Source organism: Puma concolor, chromosome E2 (assembly GCF_028749965.1).
Source record: "Puma concolor isolate L17-30 chromosome E2, mPumCon1.1.hap2, whole genome shotgun sequence".
NCBI lineage: Eukaryota > Metazoa > Chordata > Mammalia > Carnivora > Felidae > Puma > Puma concolor.
In genome coordinates, this window is record NC_141681.1 from 43025725 (window position 1) to 43046699 (window position 20975).

The 20975-nt window shown below is 50.4% G+C and overlaps 2 protein-coding genes across 3 annotated transcripts in view; one reads left to right on the forward strand and one right to left on the reverse strand.

The window, feature by feature from the left end:
• Window positions 1-1979: 1979 nt before the first annotated feature.
• On the forward strand, window positions 1980-12685 carry CEBPG (CCAAT enhancer binding protein gamma). 2 transcript variants are annotated; one of them, XM_086689597.1, is made up of 2 exons: window positions 1980-2175; window positions 9095-12685. In XM_086689597.1, exon 2 carries the CDS (start codon window positions 9191-9193, stop codon window positions 9632-9634), a length of 444 nt encoding a protein of 147 aa, XP_086545723.1. In that variant the 5' UTR covers window positions 1980-2175; window positions 9095-9190; the 3' UTR covers window positions 9635-12685. The 2 variants fall into 2 exon arrangements, with proteins under 2 accessions (XP_086545723.1, XP_086545724.1); XM_086689598.1 differs by lacking the exon at window positions 1980-2175 and adding an exon at window positions 4817-5334.
• A 3211-nt stretch (window positions 12686-15896) lies between these two features.
• The window catches only part of PEPD (peptidase D), a 111013-nt gene continuing 105934 nt past the window's right edge, over window positions 15897-20975 (reverse strand). The window contains exons 13-15 of the mRNA XM_025914208.2: window positions 19920-20104; window positions 16764-16955; window positions 15897-16398 (exon numbers count right to left, since the gene is read on the reverse strand). Coding sequence (XP_025769993.1) covers window positions 16261-16398; window positions 16764-16955; window positions 19920-20104 — 515 coding nt within the window. The 3' untranslated portion in view covers window positions 15897-16260. The remainder of the gene's footprint in view (window positions 16399-16763; window positions 16956-19919; window positions 20105-20975) is intronic.

Below are 20975 nucleotides of genomic sequence, written 5' to 3' on the forward strand. Positions count from 1 at the left end.
TGCTTACAAATTCTTTGGATTTGTAGACTACGACTTGGGTATCAGTGAGGCAGAGCTCTGTGCAGGAGATCTTTTGTTATGAGAGCTTAGGGCTCTGTGACTTGGAAGAAAGCCCCACGGTGGATCTCAAGCCAGAGACAGCCTCCACCAGGCTCTGTTCGTTTCCTCATGGTGAGAGCAAATCTTTCCAAGGCCTTCCATCTCTTCTAGGGTAGAAATCAGAACCTTTCCTGGGCCACAGGCTTTATCAATCTCACCAGTCTCCACTGGGGCACTGTGCGTCAGCCACTCTGGCCTCACACTTCTCCCATCATAAAACCTTTAGAGAAGACATTCCCTCTGATTGGTCCGTCCTCTTCATCCACACCCCACAGCCAAATCCAACTCGTCTTTCAGGCCTTCCCTGCCCCACAGACCACATTTGGTTCCTTTCTTTTGATCTCACAGCATCTTATTTATGAAAATAGCAACAGAAAAGTTGTGGAAGTACTGAATGTCTGTCTCCTTGGCTGTGAGTGTGAACTTCATGTAGGCAAGGGCTATGTTTTGCTTGTTCGTTGCTGAATCCCCATCACTTAGCCCACAGCTTAGCACGTAGTTGGCACCAAATAAATACTTGTAAACTAAGGAGACTTTCCAGCCACCACCTGAAGAGGAAATAAATATTAGAGTCTCCTTGGCATTGACAAGACCTGCTCTGCTGAGTGTGGAAGAAGGCCTGCCCAGAGAATGCTAGAGCAGCTTGGCAGAGTGGTTAGCAAGCCACAGGAAAATGAGTAGATCTATAAAAAAATTTTTCCCTGTATAACTTGCGATTAACAAATGGTGAGGGTAAAAATTATGATTTTTGTGAGCAATGAAACAATCCAGTGTTCATAGTGCTAACATCTCAATCAAAGAAATTTCAAATCAGAACACTGAGGGTCAAAGTAAAAGAAACAGTGGTTTTGGTGATACTGTGTCTTGCCTACCGAGGATGGTTCTATGGTTATCGCTGTTCACTTTTAGTTGCAGCACTTTTTTTTATCTTTATGTTTTTTTCAAAGGTTTTATCATCTCTTTAACTGATTCCTCGAAACAATCTTGTGCGGAGAGCCGGTGCCATGGCCTGGGCGATGAAGAAATGTTTCCTCTTTCAAAGACTCTTATTTTTTGGACGATAAGAATTGCTAAAGAGGAAGCAATCAAACCTATCGCGCTGGCTCTGCCCTCCGCCCAGCGCGCTGCTTCCTGGTTTTAAAACGCTTTCAGATCCTCCTGTGAAGTGTCTTGGTTAAGTTAAACTGGACTGCCCCGCGTTTTTTGAGATGCCGTCTCTCATCCTGTTCACTTGGCACACGGCACACGGGAATCGATCGCGGAAATCCGATCGTTCCCTGGTGACAACGAACCTCGGTCTGCCGCGCTCACCAATGTGTTATCAGCACTACCCCTACGCTGGGAAAACGCCACTTCACTCGTTTCCCGGCAAGCTTGCAGCTGCCGTCAGTGCTGCGAAGTCCTGCCCTGTCCAAGCTCCGTCGGGCGCCGGGCGTCCCGGGAGGGCGTCTCGGGGGCCGCTCTGGGGACCGTTCAGGCGAGGGGCGCCCAGAGGGCCTCCCAGAGGACTCGGCGAAACCCAGGCGAACGTCGGTGATTCAAAAACACCTCAGGAAGTCGTGCTTCCCAAAGACAGGTGCTGCCTTCGCAAGGCTACAGCTCCCCAGCGCCTCCAGCTCTCACAGATCTTCTCTCGCCTCTGGTTTCCCACAGCCCGGGGCCGCCGCTCCGCGCGAACAGCGAAGGATGCGGGCGGTGCCAGGAGCTGCTGGCCTACCCCCGCCACACCCTCCGGCCTCGCCGCTGCGCGGCCAACGCCTCCGCCACGTGCCCGCCTCCCGCAGCCAGGACGCCCACGATTGGCTGGCGGCGCTGCCCGTCGTGAGGGGAGGGCGCGGCGCCCGCAGGCCGGCGCGCCTATTGGTCGTGGCGGCGGCGGCAGCGCGCGCGGTCGGCGTGAGGCGGGGAAGCCGGTGGCGGCGGCGGCGGCGGAACGGGCGGAGGCTGCCGGTTTCGTAACCGTCGCTCCTCCTCGCTGGCTCGCGGGCTGCGAGGCCTGGGTCCGTCGGGCCGCGCCGCGCGGGGCCGCTCGGAGTGGAGGCCGCCTGGGGGCGGGCGGGCGGGCTGGAGGCGCAGGTAAGGAGGCCGCGGGCGGGCGGGATGAGGGAAGAGGAGGAGGCCGCGGCGGAGCCGGCCGCTCGCGTGGGCGCCGGCCGGGCCCGAGGAACCTCGGCCCGGCCTGAGGAGGCCGGCTCGCCGGGAAGGCCCCGCGCGGCCCGCGGCGCGGGCGGCGGCCCCGCGCGGCGTCTGATGCAACCTGCCGGCAACACCCGGCGGGGCCGCTGAGCTCATCCCTGGCCGTGGCCCAGGGCCGCGGCGCCGCCCGCCGACCCCCGCGCTCCCCGGGCGCCCCTCGCTGCCGGCCCGGGACAGGACGGGGCGGGGGACGAGGTGTGCCCCCTCCGGAACCCGGCCTCTTTTGGGGAAACGGGCATTGGTGACAAGCTAGGCTCGTATTGGCCCCCGGGGATAAAGGGTGTTCCCAGAATAGCAAGAGGAGGACCGTGCCTTACCGTAGCGCCACTTCGGAAATTGCCCGCCCCTCCAGAACTGCTTGGCGAGGGGTAGACGAGACTTCTGTTCAGAAGTTAGGAGGGTGATAAAGTGGGCAGGGAAGGCGGCTGATTTTTATTAAATACACGACTTTACAGAAATGATCCTGCGCTTACTTAGGGAGCTGTAATTTGAATATCCTGCAGTTCACTGCTGAATATAGGTTAGATGAACGGGCAGCAACCACGAGTTGAATAGAAAAGAGAAGGGCAAGGAATGAAGCGCTTCATTAGCATGTTGGAGGGAACACAGTAAAGAAAATCGCTAGCAGAGGTGTCTAGATGAACGGAATGGAAATGCATATTTGGGGGGAAGGATAATCTGTTCTTCCAAGGAGGCTTGTATGTTTTCATTTTTGAGAAGGTTTGTTTTGTTTTCCTTTTGTCTGAGGTTTGTGCTGTAATCTGGCACCTTAAAATGTGTCAGTTTCAGAAAGGTTTTAAGGTTAGTGGGTTACACAAAAATTGGTAGTTTTCTCTCCGAGCCTGCACTCAGGGAATTCTTATGTGAAGAGATTGTCCTAAATTCAGATAGGATACGCGACTCCCAAATAAATTTTGGAAAGAAAATACTACAGGGGTTTGCTTTCCTAAGAAATTGTGCCTCTAAAAGTTCTTGATATTGAAAAGTTAAAATCTGGTCACTGTTACCACTTGATTAGTATTTGGCATGAGCTATTCTTAAAGTCTATTCTCTGGTTCTGGAAACACTTACTGTAAACATGGCTAAATAATTACAGGATGCTAGTGAGCTGAAGAATTTCTCAGTTTCTTGATTTCCTGCTTCTGGTGGGTCTACTTGGCTTAATCAGTTGTTTGTAAATACCTGCCTAAAAAACAGGTGAAGACAAAATTTCATTTTTTTCATAATATCCTTTAAATTCTCAAGAGCACATCATTGACTGTCAGCAGTTGTCTGATCTTGGAGAGGTGGGTTCGTCTGTAGGGATTTGAACAGCACATGGTGAGGCCCTGGTAAAGACAACTAGGACCTCATGGGGCTGAATTAGGTCTTATGGTCTAGGATTGCCTCACCTGATCACAGTAATGTAAATATAGGTAGCCACAATTCCAAATTTATTGGGTATTCTTGGGAGGGAGTGCTTCCATGGGTTCTTGTAGGTACATTGGTTTCCTACCTTTTTGGTTTTCCAGCCCTGTTGGTTAAAAAAAATTTTTTTTAAGCATGATTTCCTAATGGAGGTATATTTATAAACAATGTGTGTACTCTTTTTTTTTTTTTTTGTATGTTGTAAACCTAACAGAAGTAGATTAAAAAGGTAACGTTAAAAAAAAGACAAGTGAACATAACATTTGCTCCATACTCTAGTGGACTGCTTATGCACCCCCAAAGGGATGTACCCTCCTTCGTGGACCCCTGTTTTGGGTCATGAAGCAAGCAGTGGCAACTAAATAGAAATCCTGCTCCTTTGGGCATGTATGGACTTTGCTTACCTTTACATCTCTTGCAGTATGGAGTTGTCAGACCCTGGCAACAGATGCCTAAGAACTTGAGATTATTAATTGGAACGCATAACTGGGCTAAGTAGAAAAGCAAGTTCTCAACTGAAATAAAGCAAAGACCAGACTACAAATGATGTTCACTGTATAGACTGGGTACTCAAAGGAGCAAGTGGAATTATATTTTTATTTTCATGTACACCTTTAAGAAAGACCCAAGAACCTAAGGAAGTAAGACCATAATGTCTTAACACTCCTGATTTAATTGTGGTTGTTTTAAGAGATTCCAGTACTAGAGAACCTATCTCATTTCTCTATATGATGTTTATAAAAATAAATATTTTCTTTTAGCCAGTATTTGACACATTTCCCCCTTTTAAAATTATTTTCATTTTATTTTATTCCTTTTTATTATTTAAAAAAACTTTTTTTTAATGCTTATTTATTTTTGAGAGAGAGAGAGAATCCGAAGCAGTCTCCAGGTTCTGAGCTATCAGCACAGAGCCCGATGAAGGGCTCGAACTCAAGAACTGTGAGATCATGACCTGAGCGGAAGTCGGACGCTTGGTATGGTTTACAACAGACAAAAAAAACCGACTGAGCCACCCAGGCGCCCCTCATCATATTTATTTTAGATAGAGAGAGAGTGAAAGTAGGGGAGAGGGGAGGGGGGAGGGAAGGAGAGAGAGAGACAGAATATGAATGAATGAATGAATGAATCTTAAGCAGGCTCTACACTGAGCGTGGAGCCTGATACAGGGCTCGATCCCATGACTCTGGGGTTAAGACCTGAACTGAAATCAAGAGTGGGACGCTCAATCGACTGAGCCAGCCAGGAGCCCCTCGACAGATATTTCTTGGGCCCCACCACTATATGGCTCGCCCTGCACTACTAGATGCTGAGCGTGTGGACATGAAGACAGATCGCTGCCTCTAGCTTAGTCTCCAGGGAGAGCTGGCATTGACAGAGAAACTGGGGGAACCACCTGGACAGCAGTACAAAGAAAAGAGAATGCAGGACCATTTAGGGGGTTGATAGTGGTTCAGTGTTGTTGAGGTGTGAAGTGTAAGGGAGCAAGGGCTGGAGAGAGAGTTGATACCTTCAATCTGATCCTACACACTGGAGCAGGTTGGAGTGTTCGATTGCTCTGGAGGCAGTGGTTGGAGGGAACAGCTAAACCAGAGGAGACCAGTGCCCCTTGAGAGATGATGTCAGCCTGAGGTAATTAATTCTGTGGCATTTGGATGGAGAAGGTGGTGGGTTGTAAGTTTTTGGGAGCTGGGTGGGTAGCCTTGTCACATACCAGTGATTGTAAAGATTTGGTGTCAGGGAGAAACATCTATAGTGTTTTGGAGTGTGGACATTCACTGAGGAGATTGGAGTTAAAAGTTTATTTTGGGGGGCATGGGGAGGAATATCTGGTTGTACGTATGTGAAAAAAGATGACAGGAGGATTAGGAAAATTCTTGATAAGTTTATTTTCCCAGATGAAACTTGAGAGAAATTTGTTTTACTCATTCTGGCTGCTCTTCGTTTTCAGTGTGTTGCTGATTTCGATGAACACTCCTTGAATTAAAAAATTTGAATTAAAAAAAAAATGCACCTCCTCATTGTGAATCTGCAGCAGTGGCTCTCACACTTCATCACTTCAGGGTCCCGTTGAAACAGGATTGCCTGGGCCTATTCCTGAAGCTCCCAATCCTTCTGTCTGGGCAGCCCGAGAATTTGCATTTCTCACAAGTTCCCAAATGCTGCTGCTGCTGGTCCGCACTTTGAGAATAACTGCTCAGTTTTTCTGCTCCTCCCTGCTCGAATGATTCACATGTAAGGAAATAAGGCGCCGCCCTGCTTCCTGTAGAATGAACTTTGGAATAGTATTTGTCTACGCAGGAGCCAGAGTTTCATTTGGGATTGAATATCCAGGTTTGAAATAAACTAGTATTTTTTTGCCCATCGTAGGTGCTCAATAAGTGTTTGTGGAAGGAACAAGAGCGTAAGTGACAGTGTAAACTGGGCAACTTTTGGAGGCAGCTATTTTGCTTGTGTAAAAACAGTTGATACTCTGGAGTCAGCTTTTTTGGACCACTTGGCTCTGACCCCCTTTACTTGATTCATTTTCCTTAATGGATATTTTTTTCACTTAAACTTTCTTGGCTTTGGTTGAGGAACTTTAAAACAACAACATTTTTTTTTTTTCAATTTTTTTTTTCAACATTTATTTATTTTTGGGACAGAGAGAGACAGAGCATGAACAGGGGAGGGGCAGAGAGAGAGGGAGACACAGAATCGGAAACAGGCTCCAGGCTCTGAGCCATCAGCCCAGAGCCTGACGCGGGGCTCGAACTCACGGACCGCGAGATCGTGACCTGGCTGAAGTCGGACGCTTAACCGACTGCGCCACCCAGGCGCCCCAAAACAACAACATTTTTAAAGTTCTTAATATTTCTGAGTTTTCGTTGCTTACGTTTTTACCAATTTGATAATTACTCTTTGTTTTTCAAGCCAAAGGGCACATTTTCAAAGTCCCCCCTAGTATGTTCAGCCTACTATGTTCAGCCCCTCTACTGTGAGTCAGACTGAGGTAAAAAGAGCTCTTCTCTATTCCTGTATCTCTGGGTACCAAAATGGACATGAACGTCACTGAATTTGGAACCGGTGTTAAAATCTTTTAGTGATTTGGGCATAAAAAGCCGAGCATAAGGCAGGAAGAAAAGACTTTTTAGTACTGAAGTTCATGGTATATTTTCAGAGTCAGAAGGCATCTTACCATTCTACATCCCTCATTTGCAGATGGGGAAATCAAGGCCCCAAGAAGGAAAGGATATAGGTTCCGAGCAAAAGAGGGGAGCCAGAGCCAAGACAGTATTGACCTGGTTCCTCCTGGTCTGTACTTCTTTGGATCATTCTTATCTTTGTGTTGTCTATAGATTAGTTTTATTTTTTTTTTTTAATTTTTTTTTTCAACGTTTATTTATTTTTGGGACAGAGAGAGACAGAGCATGAACGGGGGAGGGGCAGAGAGAGAGGGACACACAGAATCGGAAACAGGCTCCAGGCTCTGAGCCATCAGCCCAGAGCCTGATGCGGGGCTCGAACTCACGGACCGCGAGATCGTGACCTGGCTGAAGTCGGACGCTTAACTGACGGCGCCACCCAGGCGCCCCTAGATTAGTTTTAAAGATTAAAAACATAATTGGCATATGAAAAGTTAAAAAGTTAAAGAAGATGACCATGATTATGATAGTTGAAACAATCCCAGGAGAAGTGTTAAACACGTTTTTAAAAATTGACTAAAATATTATGCCCACTTTACACCAAATAAGCAATAATGTTGATGGCCACTAACACTTTTAGTGGTAAGGTGGCTCAAATTAATACTGAACTGCCACTGTTTAACTGGAAGAAAAATAGGCAACATAGTAAATTATCAAAGGAGATTGTGAAATGTCCACTACTGAAGATAGACTTGGAGTAGATATCGTCCATGGTTTGGAAGGAAGCTTTCTTTTTTTGCCTTATATTGGAGTGAGAACAGATGGCTCACTAGCTCAGGGCTGCCTGCATGGCTTTGGAGACCATTGAAAGTAAGGATATAGCGACTTTCTAAAAGGAAAGATTTTTAAAAAGCAGGCCAGTAAACAGTGTTTTATACGGAAATGCCCAGCTAAAAGTTTGGGTGAAGCTTCTGGTGTTTACTAACTGAGCTTAAGAACTATGAGGTGTACTCATTTGAGGCATTTCAGAATTCTGGCCCCAGGTTTTTTCCACTGATGTAGTTTTGGCAGTTTTGTGAAAAGAAGACAGGATAGTTTTATGGTTCATAACATCGCTTTCTGAATTTCCAAGAGTAAGTTGATTTCTTGCTGGACGTGGCTCAGCAGCTTAGTCAGTTTGTCTTGAAGTGGCCTCAGGATAGGATAGGTATCCTTTTGACACCTCTTGAGGCAATTGTAGGGGCCTAGTTGGACTCACAGTCATCCACACACGACCAGTTTCCGAAACTGTGGCTTCATTTCTACGGGCGGCACTGCCGTGGCACTTGGAGTCGGCGTTTCCCCTGAGCCCCTTCTTCAGTGGGCCGTGGGTGTGGGCACTGCCGCTGCTCGGCCTCTGTCTGGCCTCAGCCCCAGGCTTGCTCTGCTTTGGATGCATCTTTAAGGCTTTTATGTCTCTCGTTGCAGTTCAGGTTGCCCACGTTTAGATGTGTTTATTACGTCAAGAAGAAAAAAAGTACTGTTAGAAGAAGCATGTTGGGGTGGGACAGCAGACTGGGTGTCTCAGAGCTCCTAAGTCTAGGATCCAAGAAACAAACTTAGGAAATCTATGTAAACTACTTCTCTTTGAGGCACTAAATAAATAAATAAATAAATGAATAAATAAAAACAAGCCAACACCGCCCGCCCCCGCTTTTCAGAATATCCCATAAAGATGTACTCTGGGAGGAGAGGCCAGTCCTCGATGACTCCGTCCCTGTATGTCGGCATCAGGAGTGTGCGGCGACCCTGATGAGTAGTGGGGACCGGGCGCTGCGCTGCAGTACGCTTGTTTGACGTGAGCGGACAATCGAAACTTTTCTCCCCTTCTTTGCAGGTGTCTCTTCTATCATAATTGAACTCAGGTTTTCCATGTTTAACCCAAACATCTCATTTCTCTCTGGCAGATTGCCAAGTGCTATTAGTTCATATGTGCTACCTAATTAGCGGTATTCTTTTGTTTTTCCTTCCATTTTTGATAACAGTCACAGATGGGTAGTACCCTCAGGGGTTCAGGTGGGCTGGATTTGGCCTTATGGTGCTTCTGTACTAACTCACCTTTCTAAATTAAATGATTTAGACTTCTGAAACATTGGAACAGTTGGCAGTTGCTGTAGACTTTTCTCAGTATAATCAATTAATGTTGGCCTGCTGTTAGGTACTTGCAAGTTTAATCTCATTTGATCTTGTCATTTCAAACATTTTAATGCAATTTATTTTTTAACTAGGTACATGTGAAGATTTCTTGGCAGCTTAGTGTGGAAACCGTTGATCACCTTGCCCTCATTTCTACCTGTTCCGTGTCAGCAAGAGAGCGTGCCCAAATGAGCAAGATAGCACAGCAGAACAGCACTCCTGGAATAAGTGTTATTCATACTCAGGCTCATGCCAGCGGCTTACAGCAGGTTCCTCAGCTGGTGCCTGCCGGCTCTGGGGGAGGGGGCAAAGCCGCGCCTCCGAGCAAGCAAAGCAAAAAGAGCTCGCCCATGGATCGAAACAGTGATGAGTATCGGCAGCGCAGAGAGAGGAACAACATGGCTGTGAAAAAGAGCCGGTTGAAAAGCAAGCAGAAGGCACAGGATACACTGCAGAGGGTGAATCAGCTCAAAGAAGAGAATGAACGGTTGGAAGCAAAAATTAAATTGCTGACTAAGGAATTAAGCGTACTGAAAGACTTGTTTCTTGAGCACGCACACAACCTTGCAGATAACGTGCAACCTGGTGGCACTGAAAATACAACAACAACTCCTGATAATGCAGGACAGTAGACCTCACCCCTTCCAAGTTCACGGTTTGTGGCTTGAACGTTAAAGGTGTGACTACCTACACCACTCGTATCAATGGCCGAACGTTGTCTTGTTCCATTATTCAAAGATCCATTGAAGGTTGTTTTCTAGGATCAGCACTGAAGAGTTGATTAGCTAAGAATGTTAGCCATGTAATTTGAATATCTAGTTTTAAATGATACGGATTTTTTTGTGGGGATAAAACAAAGTTTTAAGGTATATGGTAAAAAAAAAAAAAAAAATCCTGGACCTCGATGTTCTTAATAAATCCTCACTTCCCAAGAAATGCTTCTTTTCTAGGTTGATAAAAGGAACAGGGAACCGGCAGGTCCTGCAGGAGGTTCTTGGTTTTATTGGAGATGGTTAATTGGACTAAGAAAGTTGAATGCCATTTGGTTGATCTATTTGTGATTTTTTTTTTTTCTAAATTATGTACTAAAATTCCTTAGGGCTATAGAAATCAATCACTTTGTGATTTGGAGTGATTCTATGTATAGCATAACCCTTGTTTTAGCACAATTAGTATTGTTTCCCCAACAAGTACAAGTTTCTGAGTAGCAATGCCATGTTAAATAAGCCCCATTGTGTTTTAAAGGCAGTATACAGCCAGTTGGCTTAAAAATACAAATAATTAGGAGGTGAATAGGTTTTTTAAAAATAAGAGTAAAGCATATTAGAATTATGCTTTTGGGACACCTTTGGGTTATTGGATTGGTGTTATTTTGTTTTCTAACAACAACAATAAACCAAAAGACAGCTCTGGTTTAGAGAAACCTGTGCACCAAAATTTTTGTTTCTGTAGATGCTAGTCAAGTAAGCATTTTTAAGTTACCATTTTGACAGCCAGGTTAGTAGACAGAATGCCTTGTTTACCGATTGAGATTTAGGTAGTTTCTTCTATGTCCAAATATCTGCAATGGGGCCATGATTTTTAAAGGCAGAAATGTCTTGGTAAGGATCATTTGGCATTTGATCCTAACCAGGTGATTATCAGAAAAATACATCATCAACTCTAGGCCATCTCCCCAAATAGTATAGTCTAAGAAAACTTGAAAATGTAAGGTTTAACCTTTAATTTATTTCACATAAATACATCTTTTTATATTGTTCTTGTGACATTTCTTTTTCTAGTTAGTGGGCTATTCTAGACTTTTTGTACCACTGCTTCTGTTTGTTTATTTGTATGCTTTGTGTCCCATAAATTATTTTAGAAAGAAAATACTGATAAAACTCAGGATATTGACATTTTTGTCGAGACTAAAAAATGGCGATTACTAAAGTTGGGGAATCTCTAGAGTTTGGTTTGTATCAGTGTTGGTAGTTTTGATCGTCCGTGTTGATTTCTCTTCTTTTTTCTTTCTTCCTTTTTTTTTTGTTTTTTTTTTTAGCACAATTCTAGCTCAGATTTGTTGGTGTGTGTGTGTCGGTGTGTGTGTGTCAGTATCAGTCTAGGCTGGTGACAAGAGTCTGAGTCACCTCTGAGTCACCTCTGGTTAAAACATTTGTGTTACCAGGTATCTCATTTGAACATGGTCACCTTTTGGCCACATTGTTGTTTTGCGCTAGGACTTGGAACAGTTTAACCAGGATGTAACTCAGGTCGCACCCTTAGGTTGGTCTGTGCTCTTTTGGGCAGGCGAAGATAACATGGTGACCTGCGATTCAACAGAGCCATCACTGTGTCCATGGAGCCTCTTCCGCATGTGACTAGGACCCAGTGCTGTTCCAGGAGAGCCACCGTCCCCGGAGGCTTCACTCCCTGGACAGCCAGGAGACAGGATCGGGGTTTCTATTAGGGTCCAACCCCAATGTACTTTGGCTGGAGTATCAGTGTACTTACAGGTTGATGGATTTTTTTTTTTTTTGCCTAACTAGGAGATAGCCCCAGAATCCTACTGTATCTTTAATAGCTGACCCATGTTCTATAATTAACCTTATTAGAGGTACAGTTAGGCCACTTGAATCTTTAAGCACCTAGAAAGGTGTTACATTAAATCTCTTGTTTACTAAAAACTGTGTTTCAGAAGTTGATGTCCCTGTGGAATTTATGGTTACCAATTATATGGATTGAGTTAACTTGGAAAAAGAAGTTGTAGGGAAATCATTAGGGGTGTACACTTGATATTTCAAATCAGAACACAAGATTGAAACTTTTGGAAAAATTGACTCAAGCTTTCCTGTTACCTATGCAAACAAGAACTTTAGCACAAACAGTCATGTATTCGTAGAACAAAAATGTTAACCGTTGTCTTGACTGTCTTACTGAAGTGTTTGGGATTGAAAGTTTTTAGTTTGATAGATTCATTAGTGTAAAATTGAGGGAAACCAAGTATGGGGAATGGGTACGTTTAGAGCTTTGGGAATTGTAAAATGACTTTTGTAACTTTTGTTCTGTAGGTTACATACGAACCGTTAGGATTTGATCTGCCTTTGCAGGCGGGTCCAGTGGTTTAGGAATTAGGCTTTCGTGTAAATTTCTAGCTGCGTCTGAGTCTCCGGAGATAGGCGCTCTCTGGCCGGTGTTGGCTGCAGGTGGGGAGATCAGAGCTCTTCTGCTGTCTGGCCCCTTTCAGTTATTGGGATGTGAGCTTAGATACTTAGGATTCTTACTAAGAAGTAGTAAGATGTTAACAGCATATGACCAGATTTTTGAAATTCGGGTCATGAGTGTGAAATTCTGAAATTTACGTTTAAAAAAAGGTAGTATTTGCAATTTAATAATTGGTATTAAAAGAAATCAGCTTTTGATGTTTCTTAATCCTCATTAGAGGCTTGAAACTTTGTACCTGAACCACCCAGTTAGCACTCAGAGTGCTTTTTGATGCCTTAGAAATAGGAAGCAATTTTTTGTTTGACAAAAGCTAGGGAGGAGAAAGTTCATTCTATAGCTGTTAGATCTGCCTCTCAGGAAAAAGCCCTTAACTTGTTCTTTTGTTCCTGGCTTTCCTCAGTTTGTGAGATTACTCTATTTTTTTAAATATAATTTTATTTCTTTCAATGAATATGAAATAAAAACACACTTTGGAATAATGACTGCATTTCACTGTGGGTTTCTTTATGTTCCATACCAGGGAAGTAGTCCAGGTGTTGGCTCTGCAGAGCAGGCGGTGCGGTCTCTCCCGTTTCCAGCCCAGGGCAGGGGTGAAGGCAGGGGAGCGTGGGGGACAAGCAGGGGTGCTTCTGTCCAAGCCTAGATTTCCCTGAATGGCCAGGAACATCATCTCCTGCGAAGATGGAGCGCCTCTCTAGTCACATGCTTTGTCGAGTGGTCTAATCCCTGCGAGTGTGCTAGACTAGGGGAGGCCGAGCTGGCATTTCCTGCGCAGACACCTGGTGTCTCGGTGTGTGGTTCCCATTCACACAGTGGTAGGAGGTTCGTTCTTCAGGTTCTGAGGTAGACGGGGATGTCTTTCCCCTAACAGTGCAATTTGTGGTACGTACACCATCTTCATTTACATGGTGCCAGTGTCTACAAAAGTGAATAAATACTGAATCCATGCTGACTTGAGTGTCTCAAGGGAAGATGTCATTTAGATACGTCTGTGATCCTTCAGCTATTCTCAGATTTTGGGAAATAGGTTTCCACTCACTGCCTCTTAATGAAAATTGTAGTGCAGTAATTATTTCTGTGGGTAGGACGTCCTGTCTTGAGTTTTATATAGAGGTGATTTGTGAAGGTGCCAGCTGTTTTTTAATAAAAGCACTTTTGGACCTGCTCGGTCAGTGTGTAGAGTCCATATGGCTTTTACTTGTCTTCAGACCACCAATCCTGAATGTTCTTTCACTGCCACACCCACTCCTCAAAGAGCTCTAGGCCTGCAAGTTAGGCAGGGGTGCCCCGGGGGGCTGGGGTTGCAGAACTGGGCTTCGAGGCAAAGGGGGTTGTGCTGGTTTGTAGCTCAGATAACTGGGTCTGGCCACACCCTCTGAAGCAGCTGTTAGAGCCAGGTGCCTTCCCACATCCCCGCCTCTCAGTCCTACCCCCTAAATGTGCCTCTCGAACCTGTCTGCTCCCCTCCCCTCCCCCGCCTTCTGCAGAGCCATCATCCGCTCCTGTCTGAACTTTGTCTCCTTGGACCATTGCATGCTCTCCAGAACCTTCTGTCATTCCCCACTGCACCCAGTGAGGCCCGGTCTCCTTGCGATGTGGCTCCATTTGGTCTTGTTGACTTAACATCCCTCCATTTTCTAGCCCTCGTGTCTTTGCTGTGGCTGCAGGGCTTTTCCAAGCTCTCTTTACTCCTTGGAACAGCTCAGGTCTGGATGCCTCCTCTTCGCCTTGTTTTTCACTTTGAACCCTTCCTATCTCAGCCCCACCCTGGCTTTCTAGACAAGGTCAGTCCTGTTACTTCCCTTCATGGCACTTTTCAGTGTATAAGATCATGTATTTGCAGCCTCCTTGGGATTCTCTCTCCCTCTCTGCCCCTCCCCCGCTCGTGCATACTCTCTCAAAATAAACAAACCTGAAAAAAAAAAAAGATATATTTGTGCTTGTTTGTTCAAGGCGGCGAAGTCTCTCAGTAAACTACAGGCTCGGAGAGCAGGGAATCATGTTTTTATACTATACTGGCACATAGTGGATGTTCAATTATTTATTGAATGAATACCTAGACCCTTCCAGGGTTTCAGAAAGCCTTGTTTAGTGCTGTTCAGCTTTCTGGAAGGGTCTCTAATGTATTTCTGAAGCTGTATGGGTTTTTGCAGAGGTTTGGAGACTTGAGTTGGGTGCTGCCTCCGGAACACGGGGTGGAGGGGAGATCTGTTGCCGCCCCCCCCACCCCCACCCCGAGCCCTGCACCAGCAGAGAATGCCCTTTGCCTTACTGACCTGGGCAAAAGCAGTCATACTATGCTCCCAGTGTCCCTCTTGGACAAAGAACATTCAGTGACTGAGATTTTTCTTTATGCTTTTTACCTTCTTGAGAATCATGGGAAATGGGCAGTTTGGAGAGGAGATGTCCCAAGGAAAGGAAGGACAAAGATATATAATACATTCAGCTATGTTTTTTAATGAACACCAACTAAACTATCCATTTTCAGTTTCCACCTAACCACCACTGATTCTATCCTGGCGGTGGGCGAATTGAAACCCTGTATGCCACAATGTGTCTCAGGTACAGCTGGGCTGGAGAAACGTTTGGTGAACTCAAACTCCTGACACTCAAGACTGTCGTTACTCAAACCGCTCAGTGTCACCAAGAACTTAGGGGCTGTCTGTGCACCAGCAGAAAACCTGAAAAAATGGTGGTTACAAATCTGAGAAGCAGGGTGCCTGGGTGGCTCAGTCGGCTAAGCATCTGACTCGATTTTGGCTCAGGTCACGATCTCACGGTTGGTGAGTTCGAGCCCCACATTGGGCTCTGTGCGGATAGCGTGGGGCCTGCTTGGGACTCCCTCTCCCTCCCTCTCTGCTCCTCCCCAGCTCACACATAAGATAAACTTAAAAAAAAAAGTCTGAGAAGCAAACAGGAAAAATGGTTTCGTTTTAACTTGGTCACTTCACGAGCACTTTTGCGTGCCTGTCGCAGGAAGAAATCACCTGTACTAAACGTTTCAGTGACTTTTCAAGGCATCTAGCTTGGGCCACAGAGTTTTCCACCCCATGGTGGTTTCACCTCTGGTGTCCTGTCTTATGTGCCCTTCATCTTGGCCTGGAAAGTCCTGGATGACGGCACCGTGAGGAGACAAACCTGGACCGGTTTGGCACAGAATCCCCAGCCCCGGGTTCTGCGGGAGTGCGGAGCTGGGCCAGCAGAGGTAAGGACAGGCATTCTGCCCTCGGCAGGGACCAGGCCCCGCCGGCCTTGAAGTCTCCTTGCTGGAGAGGAATCTGGCCTGTGGGTTTACGCTTAGGGAAGACGTGGTCTCAGCAAACACGGAGGCCACGAGAAAGCTCACCACTGCCGTGGAGCTGAGCTGGGGGGCAGTGTCTCTCGGGCAGATGCCGGCTTGGCCAGCACGTCCGGTGTGAAAAGGAAGTCAAGGCAAGGGAATCTCTGCAAGTCTCAAGTTTTAACTATGCCTTAAGTGCCCCCTTCAGAAACGCAGCTTTGAGGCTGTAGCCGTATCAGAAAGGCTTCTTCCTCTACCGCTTCACCTTCTCCCGTGCAAAGGCGCGTGGAGGCCGGCTCCAGCTACGCGCCCAGCACCAGGCGCTCTGCATCGTCAGCGCCTACGTCCTAGGTCCGGCCACGCGTGCTCATCTGCAAAGGGAGAAAGGACAGAGAGGGAGCCGCGCACAAAGGCCCATTTTTGGAAACTTTATTGCAAGTTCCATTCTGCATATTGATTTTTGAGAGAAAACACTGGAAATGGATCTTCCCTGAGCAGAGGAATACAAATGACAGCAAGACACATTTTAGTTGCTATTAAAGAACAGAACTGTTTTTCATTAGCATTTCAAAAGCCACTGTCATTCAAGCAAAGTAATAGCAGACTGAGGTGTGATCTTGCAGAAGGTTAAGAAAGATTTTCCCCCGAGGAAACAGCATGATCAAACACGGACCCAGCCACGTGATTTCCGAGTGCCCATCTGGCCCCTGGAGGGCCCGTCGTGAAGAAAGGTTGCCAGGCTGGGTCCCTGGTCCCACTGGGTGCTCCCAGCTGGCTCTATTTGGGGCCAGAGAAGGGAGTAAAGGCCTTGTCGCTGCCTGCCATGCACGCTTCGATCTCCTCCACTGTGCGGGGCACACAGGTCAGCAGTTCCATGCCGCTGTCGGTCACCACGACGTCCTCCTCGATACGGACCTGGCTCGGAACGGCAGACACTCAGTATTCCTGAGCTTGGCCTCGTGCACCAGATTAGAGTGTCAGAGGGGCCCCTTCTCAGGAGCGGTCTGTCCTGCCCCTGATGGAAGGGGCTGGCCTCCGGGCTTCCGGCGGAGGCCGCGGAGGGGAAGGCTCCTCCCATGGGGCCATCTGCTCTCGCCACCTGCCCACCCCGTCTGCGACAGACCAGGAGAAAGGACGGGCCCGGGGTCCTTGTCAAGTGAGGAAGCGAAGATCATCCCTCCTCCCGCTAGGGCTCCTGTGTCAGGACAAAGAGGCGACCGCGGCAGCATGCCCTAGGGGGATGTTCTGGAATCAGAGACCCGGGGCCTGTGGGCACTCACCCCGCCAAATCCGCGGAAGCGCTGCAGGACCTCACGGTTGAAGAAGCAGGCACGGGCCGGGTCCGCCAGGGCCTCGTCCAGGAGGTGGTCGATGAAGTAGATGCCCGGCTCCACGGTGAGCACCATGCCGGGCTCCAGGTGCCGAGTGGTGCGCAGGCTGCGCAGGCCGGGCTCATCGATGCGCTCCACGCCCTGCGCGGACAGGAAGGCCACGGGGGCCTGAGGAGGGCTGGCTCCACCCCGAGCGTCTGCGCTCCCCGGAGCTGCGAGGGAGGCTTTGTGCTCCGGAGGGGCTCTGGCCCAGGCTGCCCCTTGCTGGGCCGTGCCCCGAGCGCTTCGGTAAGACCCTCTACTCCCTGCAGACTCTGCCCGCCCCCCCCCCCCCAATACCCCCGGAAGCGCCTGCGGGAGCCCCGGGGACAACCGGCGCGCACACACCCAGGGCCGCCCGCCCGTGCTGGCCGTGCGGCCGCCTGGGGTCCGGCTGCCCTCACGCAGGCCTCTCCTCGCCAGAGGAACGGCAGAAGCCAAACTCGTGAAGCCAAAAAAGCTCTTAGGGAGGCTGCGGGGCTTCCCGTACCACATCTTTTCCTTCCAGGCGGCTCACTTGGAAAGCGGCCCCGGCGGTGCTGGGCGCTGCTCCCCCAGACCCAGGTCTCCCGTGTGGCCTTCCAGGAGGGGGGCCAGGTGCCGTCAGCAGGACGGCCCCACGCACATGCTCAGATGCACGTGGAGGAGGCCACGTGGGCGCCCCTAAGGAATGGCTGCCCGCCTCCCTGCAGAGGCACCCTCTCCCCACAAACGCACACCTGGCCCGGGCCTCTCGACTCTCACGGCGTAGCCAACACCCGTGTCCCCGGGTCCCTGAGGCCCGGGGCCAGGGAGCAAGCGGGCAGCGAGCAAGCTCTGGGGCCGGGCTGCGGGCTTGCCCCGCCCCGCCTGCGGCTCTTCCCTGGAAGCCCAGCTGCTGGACACGGAGCTGTCATTTCTGACTGTTTAGGGGCCAAGAACATCAGACTTCAATTAGCGGTTCATGTAAGGTAACCAGAAACAGGCTGGCTCGGCCTCCACAGCTGGGCACAGCAGGGAAGGCTGTGACCGGGATTCCACGAGGGTGGGGACAGAAATGCGTGTGCAGCCACTCTGGCATGAGCTGGGCTGGGGCGGAGGTGATGAGGGGACGTTAAGGCACTGTGACCCCTGATGAGTCATGCTTTGGGTACAGACGCCTATCTGGTGTGGTACCGGGTCCCGTGACACTTTTTGCCCGGATGGGCTGGCGACACGGAAGGGCCCAGCCTGGAATGTCGGTCCCCGTGCTCAGGTGGGAGGTGCTCGCAGGGCAGGGCCTTCTGCCACCTGCAGTCTGTGGCTGCCCCCGGGCACCCTCTCCCTGTCCCTCACCTTCGTGCCACCCGAGCACCTATCCCTTTCCCTCCACTCCAAGGGCGGCAAAGCCAGGGCCCTGGCAGAGGCAGAAACCTGGCCAGGTCGTGTCTCCCCGTCCTCCTTTGGTCACTGTGTGCCCGCACCGAGCCACTCCGTGGGTGTGCCCAGGGGAGGGGCCGTCTACGCAGGCCTCCGGAAAATTCCAGGACCACCACCCAGACTGCAGGTGAGGGGGGGAAGGGACCCTGGGGGGCAGGAGACTATGCTGGCCCCGACCTCTACCCCTTCAGAGCACTGGCTCTCAGGAGTCTCCCCACAAGAACGCCCGTCCGAGCGGGGCCGGGAGAAGCATGGGGGCTGGGCAGGGGAGAGCAGGCCCCACGAAGGGGAGAGGCCGAAGCCCCGGCCCCTCCAGCCCAGGGACCCGAGCCTTGTGGGGAGCGGGGGCGCCTGCCCGTGCCGCACCCACACCGGCTTCCGCTGGGGCAGAGGGCTGGATGGGGCCTCCGCTTTGACTGGGCTCTGAGCAGAGGGGACCCAGATGTGTCTGCAGGCCTGAAATAAAACAAATGACTTTTATAGGAAAAGCCATATTTTTTCTACAATGTTTATCTGTCAAAAGAATAGACTCTGTGAGCACAAAGGGCTGCTTACTGGAAAAGATAAAAGCAGTTTGCTGCCAATTTTCTCTGGTGGAAAAAAAGAGTCCTGGCGACTAATGAATAACGAACCTCAGTTAACAATGTCTGGAAGGCCCTGCTCTTGGCTCCCTGTGCACAGTGTGATGGATAGAAATTAGGAAATTAAAACTGATTTTGTTTCTCCAAATTTAACTGTTTACACTTGAGGAAAAAATAATTGAATAATAATGCTTCTCTTGAGCAATTTTTCCCCCCAAAAATCGTTCTTGGTGCTTTCAAAATACCCTGCAGCCAACAGGCCAAGCCTAGTCTTGGCTAACTGGCTGGTGGGCCCCAGGGTGTGCACCGATTGCATAATCAGCCCCCTGCACCTTGGGCACCGGGCCAGGCGGCAGGGCCCGGCTCACCCCCACCCACCCGGGGCCCGGAAAGACCACAGCCACCTGCCGGGCAGGGCCTCCCCAAGGCTGGCTGCAAGCACCCTCTGGGTGGTCCTTTCGAGACTCGGTTGGTAGGAGGAGGAGGGGAAAGCCTCGTCTGGAAATGCCCACGGAAGCCTCCCTCCCCTGCCAAGGGTGCCTCTAGCGCCTGCAGACGAGGAGGCCACGGGGTGTGCTGGCCCAGGGGCTGGGTCTGCTGCTGGGCTTGTGAGGGGTGCTGGGCTCTGCTAGTCCCTGGAAGGCCCAGGGCCAGCCATGGTGCCTCACCACCCCCACCCGAAAGAAGCCAGAGGCAGGGGACAAAAGGGCCGCAGCGCCAGCCCCATCACTAAGAGCCAGCTCTGGGGTCCCCACTGCTCTCTGGGGACCCCGCGTGCCGCACACTGGCCACCTCCCACCCTTCGGGGCAGCTGTCACCCCCAGCGCACAGCCTGGGGCTCACCAGGCAGGGCACACCCACCTGGCACTAGGTCCTGAGGTGGCAGCCGCCAGGGGAGGCGCACTCCGGGAAACACCCCCGCAGCCGCCTGAACCAGGACCGACCAATGGGTGGAGGGACAGGAGGGGTGGGGGGCCTTGTGGGACCCACTACACTGCAGCTGATCCCAGAGCCCCGACCCACCGTGGGCAGGGCCAGCTCAGCTACCGCTCACGGGCAGGCCCCTGGCTGACGTGTCCACACTGACCTCGGGGTAGCCTCCCACGTCGTGCACGTCAATGCCCAGGAAGTGGCCGAGCCCGTGAGGCATGAACACAGCTCCCAGGTGGGCCTGGACCATGGCGTCGACGCTACCGCTCAGGACTCCGATGCGGGCCAGCTCCTCCAGGTGGATGCGGTCAGCCAGGCGGTGCATGTCAGGCCACCAGACCCCTGCGGCTCCAAAGGAGGCTGCAATGAGCTGCGGGGACTGGCAGTCCGGCTGGGGCTCCCCAAGGGAAAGTCTGGGGGACACGTGGAGCCCTTGCACTGGCTGAGGCAGGACGGCCGGAAGTGAGTGGTGAGGGTGCCGCAGCTGGGGACCCCGAGACCCTTCCTCTGTCTCCGTTGTGCCCTCAGGGGCAGGCTCCTGTCACCCGTGGCCGGGCGTCCAGCTTAGGTCTACTCCCCAGCCCGTGGCGTGTCTGCCCGCGGCCAGTGCGTGCTTCCGGGGCCAGCGAGCCCAGGAAGGTTCCTGAGCATCAGGAGGAGAAAAGCACATGTCCCCCACAGATGTGGGGCTGCCTCAGTGAGCCCCAAATCAAAGCTCAGGGCCTCAGGCTGTGGGGCGAGGGCATGGCTGCACACCCCCAGGCGGGGCTGAATCACCCCTGGAGCCACTGTGGGGAGCAAAGGTTTCGGGGTGAAGGTGCAGCTGGCACGAGCTAGCACGGCCTCGTGGGCTGGCCGGCAGGGGTCTGTGGCTCCGCCTGCCATGAGCCAGGGTTGACCGTCTCCACGGCAGCCCAGACATCCGGGCCCCAGACTGCTAATCCAACTCATCTTTGCCCCACGCTTCTGGGGCAAAGGTCACCGGGGAGAGCATGTCCCCAGGCACTGAGTTTCCAGGCAAGCAAGCTCAGGGGCTCTGTCCAAGGTTCTCAGGCAGCCACCCTCAAACAGCCTTGGCCATCGCGGGGGTACGCCGGCCCTCCCCACTGGGCTGGCGGGGTCCCACTCCAACCTCACTCCAGGGCACTGGGCACTCCAACTAAGTACCACACAAGGACTGAGGTTGGTGAAGCTCCCTGCCCCACGCCACAGG

What these genes read in the sequence shown, in the direction of transcription:
- CEBPG (XM_086689597.1), top strand. Translation starts at nt 9,191, where the DNA reads ATGAGCAAGATAGCACAGCAGAACAGCACTCCTGGAATAAGTGTTATT.